Below are 12,433 nucleotides of genomic sequence, written 5' to 3'. Positions count from 1 at the left end.
TGATTTGTGACTGTTAGTTGGCCTTCTCTGCTCCTGAGATGAGACTGTCCCCTCACCTTAAAGGAGTTTCACAGGATCTCTCCCCTCTTTCCTTCCCTTTCAGACAACTATTCCGAGGAAGAGTACGAGAGCTTCTCTTCTGAGCAGGAGGCCAGTGATGATGCCGTACAGGGCCAGGTACTGTTTAGGGCACATCTTCTCCCTGTGAGAGCTTCAGTAGAGCGTGTACACTCTCAGCTTGTGCTTGAAACTAAAAGCCTATTTCTTTAGCTAAACCATGACAGTGCGAGACTGTCACCAAGTGTTTAGCTGCAGTGGCAGAAGGCCTGCACAATAACCCATTTCTTCCACCATGCTGTCATTTATCTGTTCACGTGTTTGGACTTGAGCTCCCTTTAAACATTAAAACATTAGCATCCTTGTGTGTTTCTCTGCTTAATGGTCAAGGCATCAGCTGATTGCTTCTGTAATGCTGATCGGATTCAGAGAGCTCAACTAGATCCCCAGCTGTAATTAAAGGGCCAGTGGGGTCTAAGTCAGTCTTTAGTCTTTAATACCTTCTGCAAAATAGGTTCTTATGGAGAACCCCCCGGCTAGATGTGAGATGCTTTCGAGTTTGGGTCTTACTTGCCTTCAGACTCTGGCATCACCTGCCTTCCACCTCTTGGAGGGTACTGAGAGAGGAACCCGCCGAAATGTGGGGCTGTGACTATCCTTGTTCCTTGAATATAGAAATAGGGCTGTTTTGCTTCTCCAGGCTGTTATTCCTGGCTCTCTGCAGTTCTGGTTCACTTCCTTTTCCCCTCTGCCATCATAAGTGCAATTAAGGCAAATGCTGAAAGCCTGGAGGACAGAGCAGCAGGTTCATCTTCACAGAGGGAACAGTTTTAGCACATAAATGCTTATGTGTCCCCAAATGACAACGGTAACACAGGAATCCTCTTTCTGTTCAGGATTTGGATGATGATGAGTACGAGCTGGGGAAGCCCAAGAAGCAGCGGAGATCGATAGTAAGAACGACGTCCATAACCAGGGTCGGTGGAAATTAGTTTTACTAACACTGACGGGGTTTGGCCAGGATGCACAGTGCATGTGGCTTATGGGAGCAGCAGTACTAGACATGCTGGCCCAGCAGGGAGCTTGGGGGCATGGTCACAGCATATGAAGAGCTACAAAGAGCAGCCAGTTCAGGGGGTGGGGCCGTCCAAGGTGTGTGTATGTGCTGTCTTGAGTGTCCTTTGGCTGCAAGGTTAAGGAGCCCCAAAAATCATCTAAGTGTGTGAAATTCACCCCCATGAAGCAGCCAGTGCAGGATCCATGCTCATTTAAGTCCTGAAAGTAGTTTTAAGTGAAGGGAAGCTCTTCTGTTTGTGCTCTGCCTGGGAGAGGCCAGTGGGAAGGTACCAAAATGAAGTTAAGTAGCTCAGTCAGGGGCTGGAGCTTGACAGATAAACCTGAGGTGGTGCATGTGGTACTGAGGCAAAAGTAGCTGGATGTTGAAGGCTTTGGCAAGTCGCATGCAGCTATCCACCCTCTCACAGCAGCCATGTCTATGCCTGCAAAGCTGCCCTTCTGCGTGGAGCAGTGACTTGTGCTTGACCACGCCATAATGCAGCTTTCTGCTCACACAAGTGTTTATGCACGTCTGTGATGACAATAACCCAAACCACCAGGATGGGCTAGGTTTTCTTTTTTGGACGTAGGAGGAAGTTTGGAGATCATTTTACCTCCTGTGACGCTATTTCTGAAATCCATATTTTGATAAGGTCTGAAATAAACCCTGTTTTGACCTGAGTCTGCAGCTAAAAAGACCCTCTGTATGAGACCAGGAGCATGCTAGTTCATATCATTGGTGTCCTTAGTATTGTTTCTAGGTGTCAGTGACAAGCCAGGACAAAATACACCACTTGGTTATTAAACGAGCAGCTTCCTCTTAGTAAGAATAATGTCTTTCTAGCCCTGACCACTAAACTGATACTGAATCTCCAGTGTGTGGGGCTGGTGCAAAACTGGGTTTGGTGCTGCCAGTTAAGTTAACATCAGTCCAGCTCCAAACCCGACAGGTTTCCTGTCTGCCAACTGTCAAACCACCACCAGAGTGAACAGCTCTTGCCATGTCACCTTAGCTACTGCGTGCTGTGTGTCCTCCCTACACAGATTGCCGTGCTGATCCAAGGTGGTTTGCGTGATGGACAGTTTTGCTTGGCATCCTGAGCCAGAGGGCAACTCTCACTGTCGTGAGAGCATCATGGCCTCATAAATGCATTGGGGACAGAAACAGGGCAGTCTTTGGAGAGTCTTGTTTGAGGCCTGGTGGATTTATTGCACCTAAACTTCAGCTGTCTAGAAGGTGGTTGCAGCTTGCAGGATTTGAGTTCAGAGGTAACAGGCTAGGTTTGGAGGTGTGGGGCAGTATGAAGTGTCTGAGGCCAGAGTGGGAGCAGCAGGCAGTTGGACTGGCAAGAAGAGCTCACGTGAGATACAGGAGAGCCAGCAAATGAGCAACTTTCTTTGCCTAAGAGTAGCCTGGTGCCAGCCGTTTTCTCCTCCCTTTCCTCCTGACACAGGGATGCTACCTCAAATGCTCTGTACCAGCACTCATGCCTGGGCCCCTCTCATCTTTCTTTTCTTCAGAGTGTGTATCTTAGATTGGTCAGTGACAGACAGAAGGGCTGGGCAGGCAAATCTCGGCTGTTTGGTTCTGTAAGAGAGAGATAGCTCTTGGGGCCAAGTAAACACAAAAAAAGTGCAGCAGTTTGGCTTGTGTTGTTTTGGACTTGGTGCCTGCTGTGTCCAGGATCTGGGGTATCGGACTCAGAAAGCATTTTTCTGATAGGCAAGTGCTAAGGACAAGCCCCACAACTTTTCTACAGTGTACTAGTCAAATAAATGAGCCTGCCAGGATGAACTGCAAGCCCTTGGGAAAAACAGTGCTTTGTTGGTAGAAAACACATTTGTACTTTGGGTCAGTGGGTAGATGCCTGTGTTGGCTCACCCTTGTTAAGAATTACAAAAGTTGCCTGTCAAATGTTTGCCAGAAACATATCAAACAGGTACAGGAGGCGATCTGGCAGATAAAATAATTTGTTATCCACTCTGTGTCCAACCAAGAGTGGTATGCCATCCATCAGGGCCAGAAGATTTATAATGCTTGGTGGAGTGGGACCTAGTTTGTTGTAATGCAGGAAAGAGAGTATCATAGATGTGGAAAAGCTGATTTCAACATAAGAACAGCAGAGACTTCATTTGTGGGGCCAGGAGTTGTTTGGTTTGAAGTAGCAGCTAGAGCACCAGTGTCAGATGTGTCTGGGCTTCTTGCAGACTGGGAGAAAACAGTTCACTTAACGCTTTACTTACGTAAAAGTGTCTTTGACTTGCAGCAACAAAACTTCAAACAGAAGGTTGTGGCATTGCTGAAGAGGTTTAAAGTGTCTGACGAGGTAAGTAATTCATTCTGTAAGCCTTCCTGTCTTGTGTGTTGTCCTCTGCTTGGTGCATCTTGCCTTAGACTTCAGGAACACTCTCCTGTTTCCCCCTAGTTCCCTTCATTTTGTTTTCAAGTCTGCAGTGGATGTGACCTTTTCTTATGCCCTGGCCTTGCGTGGAGGCTTGAGGGCCAACTTTATAATGTCATCAAACATTTTCTAGATTGAGTTTTATCAAAAGCAGATTTTGGCAACCACGTGTGTACCCATTAGTTTTGCAAACTGCTTTGAAATTATCTTTGACCCTTTCAAAGGCAAGTAGTCTACCGTGTATATTGCTTGTGAAGTTAAATCCCAGCCTGTTTGATCATCTTACTAGAACAGCCAGGCAAAACATGAAAAACTTGGATAGGGAACGCAGATCCACAGGAGAGTCAGCTGTCTGGTCAGAGCTGAAAATGAAAGAGATCCAGAACCCAAGAAACCTGTGTAACATTAAGTATCTAATATAAAAACAGTTAACATCTCAATTGGCTGTATGGCTGTGTGCTGATTTTGTGGCTTGTGGGAAAGAGTAACTCCTTGTGCTTCCTTACACTTCTAAACAGTCCTGTTAGCTTTGCTATTCTTCCCAAGCTGGCTCAGCAGAGCCAGCACCCATAGCTGAGGTCTCAGCCAGCTGAGCTGCTGCTTTTCTGGAGCTGCCCTTCAAAAACCAAGCTCTGAACTGTGCACAGCTGCCTGCTTACTCTGGTGTATATGTGAAGCAACTTGTGGAAGTTTTGTGTGAGATCTGTTCTCTTTGGCTTTGCGTGTGGGTGGCAGCTGATCCTTGTCCAGGTTTCAGGCGCCTCCTGTGGACATTTTTGTCATTTCTACCTGCTTGGGTATCAAATCGGGAGGTGTCATGGCAACTTCTTCAGTAAAACCCGAGACAGGTTACACTGTTGGAAGTACTGCATTTCTGTACTTGTTCTAAGAAAACTGTGACTCCGTTAGGGGCCTTTTTAAAGCTTTGTTTATAGAATGTGGTTGAATAATGGACATAATCTATGATTAATAGCTTGTTCGCGGATGCTTAGTCCAATAGGTAACTCCTGCTTAACCAGACACTGACAAGCTTGACCAAAACAAGCACTTCTCATACACTTAATGTTTCTGTTGGATATAGTATCCTTGCCCTAGGAACAGAATCTTATTCCCAAGGCTGGTGTGTTGCAGTCCTCAGGGGAGCTCAGGAGATGTGGGATCGGTCTGGCTCCTAGCAGAGTCAGCGGCGCCTGCTTTTGTCCTGCGTGTAGGTTCTGGATTCAGAGCAGGACCCGGCGGAGCACGTTCCAGAGGTGGAGGAGGACTTGGACCTTCTGTATGACACGCTGGATATAGAGAACCCCAGTGACAGCGGGCCAGAAATGGAGGATGATGATAGTGTCTTGAGCACTCCGAAGCCAAAGTTAAAGTAAGTTGGCGCAGCTGATGCTGGGCCAGGGAGAGATCATGTGCAGTGTCAGCACAGATTAGATGTTGTTTCTATTCCCACCCCTTGATCCTGGCTTTTTCCCCTCTTGACCTGGTGTCGGAGCCCTAGTGTGTGTTGTTATGACGTGAATGACTGCTTGTGAGCTGGGGTTTGTGTGTGTGTGTCTAACTTCCCTTCAGTCTCGTTTCTTCCTTGTTCCCTTTGCAGATGTTCTGCCTGCCCTGCCACCTGAGCACAGGGGTAGGAGTTGCTGACAGGCAGGCAGTAGAATTAAACTGTACACAGGTGTTTTGAAGAGGTGGTAGAAGTAGCCAGGAAATCTGTGCTAAGGCAGAAGGAGATGTGGTTGGAAGCTGCAGAAGTAGAGGCAGGGATGGAAAAGGTGGACTGTGTCTTTCTGGAAAAGCTGATAAGACCCTGTGTAGAAAAGGGAGTCTTTGCAGGGATTAAGGAAGCAGAACTGCAGGAAACAAGGGGCTTCCTCAGGGCCCAAGGGGACTGACTGCAGCACACGTAGATACACGCAAGCCTGTTCTGACCTGGCTTTTATGGGCACTGACGTATGGGCAATCACAGCACTGTGGAGCTGAGCCGGGGATTGCTGGCTTCAGGGTCTCGAGCAGATGCAGAACCCTGAGCTAGCAGAGCTGTGTCATGTCCCTGCCTGAATAAAGACTGAAAACATGAGACTGTTTGAGCTGCCCTCATGCTTCTGATGGGCATGTGGTTGCATGCTCAGGCCTTCAATGTTGTGACGGCTCTGAAACAAGCAAAGCCTACCACTGCGGTTGGTCAGTACGGTATCTGCTAAATGCCAGCTAATTACCAGGTGTCATAATATCCTAATTAATGTAGAATAACCTACTTGGGCTAAGAATAGATTCTGAGTCTGGAGTGACTTGTTCCCTATCAGTGAGCCAGAAGATGTCAAGGGTGGACTGGGGCAGCAGGTGGTAAGTGATGGGGCTGGTGGCTTATAAAGGCGTTTGACGCAATATATTGCCAGTTGGTAGGCCCTATCTTGAAGGGATTTGAAAGTGGATGTGTTGTGGTATGCAGCTGCTTTGAAACAAGCCAAAATGTTGTACTGTACACACTGAGAGCTCGTGTCCTGTTCCCTGGAGCCGAGGAGCTAATTGTTCTGGGATATGTGATTGGAATATTGCTGGAATAAGAACTTACTGTGTCTTGTCCTGGGGAGACACTTTGTGGTTTCCTGTGTCCAGTTCTTGTGTTCGTATCTTGAAAGGGATGTGATAAATGCTGATGCTTATAGGCAGGTTTTTTCTGCAACAAAAAAAATCAGTTCCTTAAACTGTAATTGAGTTTTGTAGCCTGGTGTGATGAGCTGCCTTTTTATGTGGAAGCGCAATCTGATCGTATGCGTTACCTTATCTTACTGAGCAAATGTGTAATTGGATCCTAGGGCTGGCAGCCAAATCCAGACGCAAGCTGGAAATAAAATGCGTATTAGCACCAAGAGTCGCTTACCCACAGGAAGCAGGATATCGGCGTAACTCTACTTGCTGTATTTCAGTCAAGAGCTAGACCCTGTCTGGAATGGCATGTAGTTCAATCAGCATTTGCAAAACTGAAACAAGAATTGCAGTGTGAAACTTTGCACCTGGTGCTTGGGGTAGTGAGTACACAATGGCGTGTGTGGGGTTAATATGCATTCTGTTCTGCTGTGGGAAAGTGCTGGACCCATGTGCACACCCTGGATTTTATGGAAAAAAAAGCTGCTGTTTGGTGTGTAGTGTGAAAGCGTGCAAGCATTCCTAGTAAGAGCTTTGTAACTATGGTCTGCTGTGTGTCAGGTGACATGTTGGATCCATTCGACCGAGGTCGATTAGTCAGTGTCAGGGCTAGACAGGTGTCCCTGGACTTTCTGGCTCCTCTTGCTGTCCTGGAGACCTCCCCCTCCTTTCAAAAGTAGCCTATAAATTTTACTGGAACCATTGGGGAGCAGTAAGACACCCTGGGAATGGTCATGTTGCTTTGCTGTGAATGTGGTGGACTTTCTCTGTTAGTGTTTTTGATAATAAGAAACTGTTTTTGCTTTCCTTACTTAGACCTTATTTTGAAGGATTGTCACACTCCAGCTCTCAGACAGAAATTGGTAGCATCCACAGCATCAGGAGCCAGAGAGAGCCATCAAGTCCTGTAAGTCATGTCTCAAGAAGGTTATCTATCTGCAGGTAATATAGCAGACCTGCACTGTCTCTATTCGCATGTGTAAATTAAAGCACCCTCTCTGACCTCCTCCAAAGACTTGGATGCAGAGAGATGAGTTTTCTGCTAAGAAAACATGTTTGTTGCTTTGGGGGGTTTGGGGTTTTTTTTGTTTGTTTTTTTTTTTGTTTTTTTTTTGTTGGTGGTGTTTGGTTTTATTTAAAGCAAATATGGTATTAACTCAAGGGGACATCTTCAGGTTATCTATTGAACACTTGCTAATGGTATGAATAGCTCCAGATTCCCGTGTACTTGAAATGACTGCTAGGATGGGAGATGTTGCCTGGAAGTTTTAGGGACTCGTTGGCACTGTTTGGAGGAAGCTTTACCTTACTGTTGTTGGGATACTTTTCATGGTGGCTGGGAGTGAACGCTGAGGGACAGCTCACCCCCTTTTCCACCCCCTCATGGGTGGGCATATTAGGCACATAGAATATCAGTCCTATTCCAGCGCACTTCCTTGCCTCTACTGGAGGCAGCTCCAGTGCATCAGCTCCTGCTTTGCCACATCCCACACTAATGTGTTCGGTCCTGGTGTGACCAGGAAGTGCTCCTGGTCATCCTGCAGAGCTATGCAATGTTTACACGGAGAAGTGTGTCTTTTGAACAGCCCCGATCCAGAGAGTGTAGCTGAAAACTGTGCTGGTGCCATACCTCCTAATGATTTTTCTCCTCTCAAGCAGGTAGAAGTGCCTGAAAAGACAAAGAGTCTTGGAACCAAACACACAGGCGACAGCATTTCTGACACTGTTTCTTATGTAAGTTGAAAATGCACTTGTTAAGGTTCCCCTGGCAGTTGTGTCAACTGTGAACTGCATTCTGTGGCATGTGTCTGTCTGTCCATATAGTTGCACATGCAACACAACTTACATAGGTAACATTAGCTGCAGTGAAGATAATGCTGAGCTCTCCTCCTGACCTTAGTTGGAGGTTCTTGTCTTTCAGCCTTTTGAAACTGAAACGCTTTATGTGGCCTTCTGTTTAAACAGCCTTTCTCTTGGTTTGAGGAAGGCTTGCCCAAAGGATGCTGCTGGGCATGTGTATTGTCCTGAAAAGTATTCTCAGGGCTGTTCCATTTTATCAGACAGAAGTATAACTTCAAGCTGAATTGGCAGAAATCAAGCTGGTCCTGGGGTAAAAATCCCAAAGCTCAAGTTGCTCTACTGGGGACATGCAGTTTGTAACATTTTTCCCATGTCTTTCTCTCTCTGCTAGTTCATTTGGGTAAGCTGAATTAATCTGCATTGCATGAGGAAGTATGTTCCTGGCTTTGAGCTGGGAGAATCCCTATTCCAAATAGCATATCTGAGCACCTTTCCTACCTCTAGCTTCCTTGTGAGGCAGAGCTGGGAACTGGTAGCCCCAGATAGCCAGTATTGGCTTCTCCCTTCTGGCACTGAGTAGTATGTCTGGAAGAGGCAGGCTGAATGTGCCCCAGCCAGAGCTAAGCTGGGTTGCCTCCTGACAGCCCTTGTGGTAGTGAGACAGAGGGGAGGGTTTGTTCCTGATGACTTGCTTCCCTGTGTTTTTGCAGGAGTCTAACCAGCAAGCCGAGGTCCAGGAACCTGAACTTCCCACACCAGATGTGTTTGTCGAGAAGCTCCCACCCAGCGGCAAGATCACAAAGACCGAGTCCCTCATTATCCCATCCACCAGGTAGTGGTGACACAGCATTGTGCCTGCTGCAGGGCTGCTCGGAAGTCATGGACAGCGTGCTAGCATTTGTTCAGGATGGCCTTAAGCCCTAGGCTGCAAGCAGATCCTCCTTGTGTTCAGGCACTTGGTAAATGAATGCAGAACCCTGAAGGGCAGCATTGCTCTGAGGTTGTGCCTGTCTCCTGTGTTGTACCTGCTCCACGTCCAAGGAAGTTTTTATAAAACTCTGGAGCTGCTTTCTCAAAGATGCTAAGTCAATGTCTGATGCAGATTTTGGCCTTAAAGGTCATTGTCAGTTGTAACTTATGTCCTGTTAAACCTTCCCAAATAGGTCCGATGAAGATTTTGGCCTTAAAGGTGGTTGTCAAGTCTAACTTGCGTCCTGTTAAACCTTCCCAAATAGGGTAGTGAATGTGGGCTTCATCAACCCCACCATATAGTTTCTCCGGTCGTTTGCAAGCAAATAGATGTTCTTTTGGAGAGGTATTTCTGTGCTGCTTTTGGTTATGTGACTGCAGTTTGCATGGCTGGATCCTGTTATGCTGCTGTAGCAATAGCAGGGTGGTGGTGTGGGTCTTAGCACGGACTGTGGAAGTCTGCCTGGGACTCCTGGGAACGTGCTCTGTAGCTGAACCGTGTGCTCTGCACTATCAGAAGCAGAATTAGCAGATCTCAAGCTAGCTCAGATCTACGTGCACGATTCCCCAATGCCTCCACTCACATTGTTGAGGTTGCCAGACTGGGTGATGTGGGATTTGGGGGATGTATCTCACTCAGATATGAGCCAGCTCTGGAATGCAAGCACATCTCTCTAGCAGGTCTGAAGGGAAGCAGACGGGACGTCGGGGAAGGAGCACGTCTCTGAAGGAGAGGCAGCCAGTGAGGCCGCAGAATGAGAGAGCAAACAGTCTGGACAATGAACGCTCTCCAGACACCCGGCACCACTTACAGGTGTGAAAAAGATTGCTGTCTCTCCAGCCACTCATAGTTTTGCCTCTTCTCCAACTGTATTCTGTGGTCCCTTTCATTCTGGTCCAAGTGCCACCCCTGCTGGAAAGGAACTGGACCCTGCAGCTTCAGGAAGGATGGAATTTATGTCTTGGCTGATACTGTACCTTCCATCCAGTCTGCTGAGTTTTGCCAGCTTGTTGCTTTGTCAGCCCGCCATAAACTGAAAACACTGGAACAGATTGTTATGATGAGAAATGAGTAGGCATGTGTTGAGGAATTACTCCTTTGAAATAAGGCAAATTGCTAGGGATTGCAAAAGGGGACTGACTTGTGCAGAGCCTATGTGCCATGCTTTTGTTAATTCCCTCCTCGAAGGAGATTAGTTCCTCTCTTTTATGAATCCAAAATTCCTTGGGCTACTGTTAGTTGGTATAAAGTGATGTAAGTAAAAGTGCATGGCAGAAGGAGTAATGGCCAACAAAACCAAGGTGGCTAATAGAGGAGCCTGCAGAATACTGCAGTATTGAAGAAGCTGATAAGTGTCAGTCCCAGCAGCCAGCGCGGCTGTTGGCGTGCCTTCACTGATGGGGTGACCGAGCACTGGCCAGCCATGCACAGCTGCCTCTCATGAATTGCAAGAGCTGGAGCTGGTGGCTTGACGATTAGAGCTGACATCTACTGTTCTCTTCTCCGTGTCTTTATTTCCAGATCCCCAGGAAAACAGTGTATGACCAACTAAATCACATCCTGGTTTCCGATGACCAGCTGCCAGAAAACATTATTCTTGTCAATACTTCTGACTGGCAAGGCCAGGTAAAGGCAGGAGACGTTACCTGAAGCACAGTTTTTCCTTCACTGTTCCTCCTCAGGAATGGACAGGCCTTGAGCTCTACCACTAACCAAGTAGGTTCTGCTGCTTGGTTGGAAGAGCAGTGGTGGTGCGTGGGGGCTGGCAGCGTATTGAGTGTTCAGTGCCTACAGACTGGATTTCGTTTGACCAAGAGATGCTGTGGATCTTGTAAAGCTTTGCCGCCTGAGTCTTTCCACAGAGTTTTTTTTCTCTTCTATGAAATGCCATTCCTTCTGGTTAGCAGCACTCTGGGAATGGCTAGACCCTTGCACTCAAGAGCCTGCTTCTCAACTGTGGTAGACTGGGACAAAAGAAGCAGGGAGGACTGACCTGTGGTTTAGGCTGAGATTTCTAGGCACAGGCGGTGAACAAAGGAGAAAATATTTCAGGTCAGCTCTGTTGCGTTGCACGCACGCTTGTGATTCCTGACTGCAGGTATGTCACTCCATCTTTTCTGAGTGAGAGATAGTTGTGTTAAGCAGAACCCTGAGCAGTGCTTTCTTATGCTGGCAACGTGAGGTGGTTTGTTATGGGTTTGGAACAAATTTTTCTCCTTTCGAAACGTGAGTCTGAGAACAATAAAATATATATGGAAGAGGACCAATAAACATGTGCTGGCTAACTGTCGCCTGTAGAACTTGTGCCAGGCTTGTGGAGTTACATTGTCTGGTTTGGCTTTCTGGTTCTGGAAGAACTAGGGTCTCAATGTCTGAGAGAGCAAAAATACCAGCTGAGCTACTGGTTCTGGTTTCTCTATACTTGAAAGATGGAGAAATGCCTTCTAGAGAAGGACAGAAAGCATTGTAGGTCATCTTCCAGTAGTTTTAGCAGCTTGTGCCTGCAGTATCGGAGGATATGAAGATAACATTGGCTGGTGTGTATAGATTAGTGGTGCAGAATTTGAAAGCGTGAGATAATTGCAGAGTCTCATCAATATTATGTCCATGTATACCCAAAGTGTGTGTTTTAACTTGTTTCCCGTTAGCTGCAGGGAGGGGAAACAGTCCCTCATGAGGGATGTGTGTGTTGATAGCACCCTTCCCTTTTTTTAGTGCTTGAGGGTGGCCAGAACAGTGCATTTGTTTAAGTCCTTTTGAAATCAGAGAGAGATGCAACTGCAGTTCCGGAAGCAGGCGAGTAGACAGCATCTGCTCTTACCCCATGCTGTCTGGTAGGCAAATGGCCTTCTGCGGCTGCCCTGCTCTCTGCGGCCATAAAACCCCTGCTGTTCTAGAGTTGTCATCCATGTTTTGGATATAGTGTTGGTGTTTGTCAAGAAGGTGCAATGTTTCAATTTTTCTAGAGGAAGAGTTTCCTTTGACTGATGCACAAGGACGAGGTATTTGGGAAATAGCCGTATCACTTACGAATTGGACATGGGGAGAGTGCCCACGCTTGGGTGTGAGAATACCTAGGAGGCTGGGGGAGGCAGATTTTCTTCTTGTGACAAACTGTATCAAAAAAAAGGACTATATAATGTTCTGTTCTCTCCTCAGTACCTATCGGACGTCTTGCAAAAGCATACCTTGCCAGTGGTCTGCACATGCTCCTCAGCTGATATTCAGGCAGCTTTCAGCACTATTGTCTCCAGGATACAGAGATAGTAAGTTCTCACTTTGCTTGTGTTGTTTGTTGAGTCTCAGCTCTAAAAGCCTCTCAGCTCCTGTGCCCCAGTGCCCAGGGAGTTTTCCATCCAGTAGCTGAGAAATACTTCTCCCTTCCAATATTTCTCCCCAATCTGCTCTCCTGAAGTCAGAGTTGTGTGGCTCTTCAGCACTCGCCAGCCCTGCAAAGCTGTTGCTGTTCTGCTGTGTGTGTGGGGATACAAGTCTCCTTTCA

General features: G+C 47.0%; 1 protein-coding gene across 19 annotated transcripts in view; it reads left to right on the top strand.

Moving 5' to 3' along the window:
- PACS2 (phosphofurin acidic cluster sorting protein 2) overlaps nt 1–12,433 on the top strand; it is an 83,330-nt gene that overhangs the window by 40,101 nt on the left and 30,796 nt on the right. For 7 of the 19 annotated variants that reach the window (XM_075156632.1, XM_075156636.1, XM_075156634.1 and 4 more), the window contains 10 exons: nt 104–177; nt 954–1,034; nt 3,381–3,440; nt 4,727–4,884; nt 6,978–7,068; nt 7,818–7,895; nt 8,672–8,793; nt 9,609–9,744; nt 10,453–10,557; nt 12,091–12,197. In XM_075156632.1, the coding sequence (XP_075012733.1) occupies nt 104–177; nt 954–1,034; nt 3,381–3,440; nt 4,727–4,884; nt 6,978–7,068; nt 7,818–7,895; nt 8,672–8,793; nt 9,609–9,744; nt 10,453–10,557; nt 12,091–12,197 (1,012 nt within the window). The remainder of the gene's footprint in view (nt 1–103; nt 178–953; nt 1,035–3,380; nt 3,441–4,726; nt 4,885–6,977; nt 7,069–7,817; nt 7,896–8,671; nt 8,794–9,608; nt 9,745–10,452; nt 10,558–12,090; nt 12,198–12,433) is intronic. The other 12 variants (XM_075156641.1, XM_075156626.1, XM_075156640.1 and 9 more) reach the window with 8 other exon arrangements.

The sequence above is a fragment of the Calonectris borealis genome, chromosome 8 (genome assembly GCF_964195595.1).
Source record: "Calonectris borealis chromosome 8, bCalBor7.hap1.2, whole genome shotgun sequence".
NCBI lineage: Eukaryota > Metazoa > Chordata > Aves > Procellariiformes > Procellariidae > Calonectris > Calonectris borealis.
This window is presented reverse-complemented; position numbering and strand designations above follow the sequence as displayed.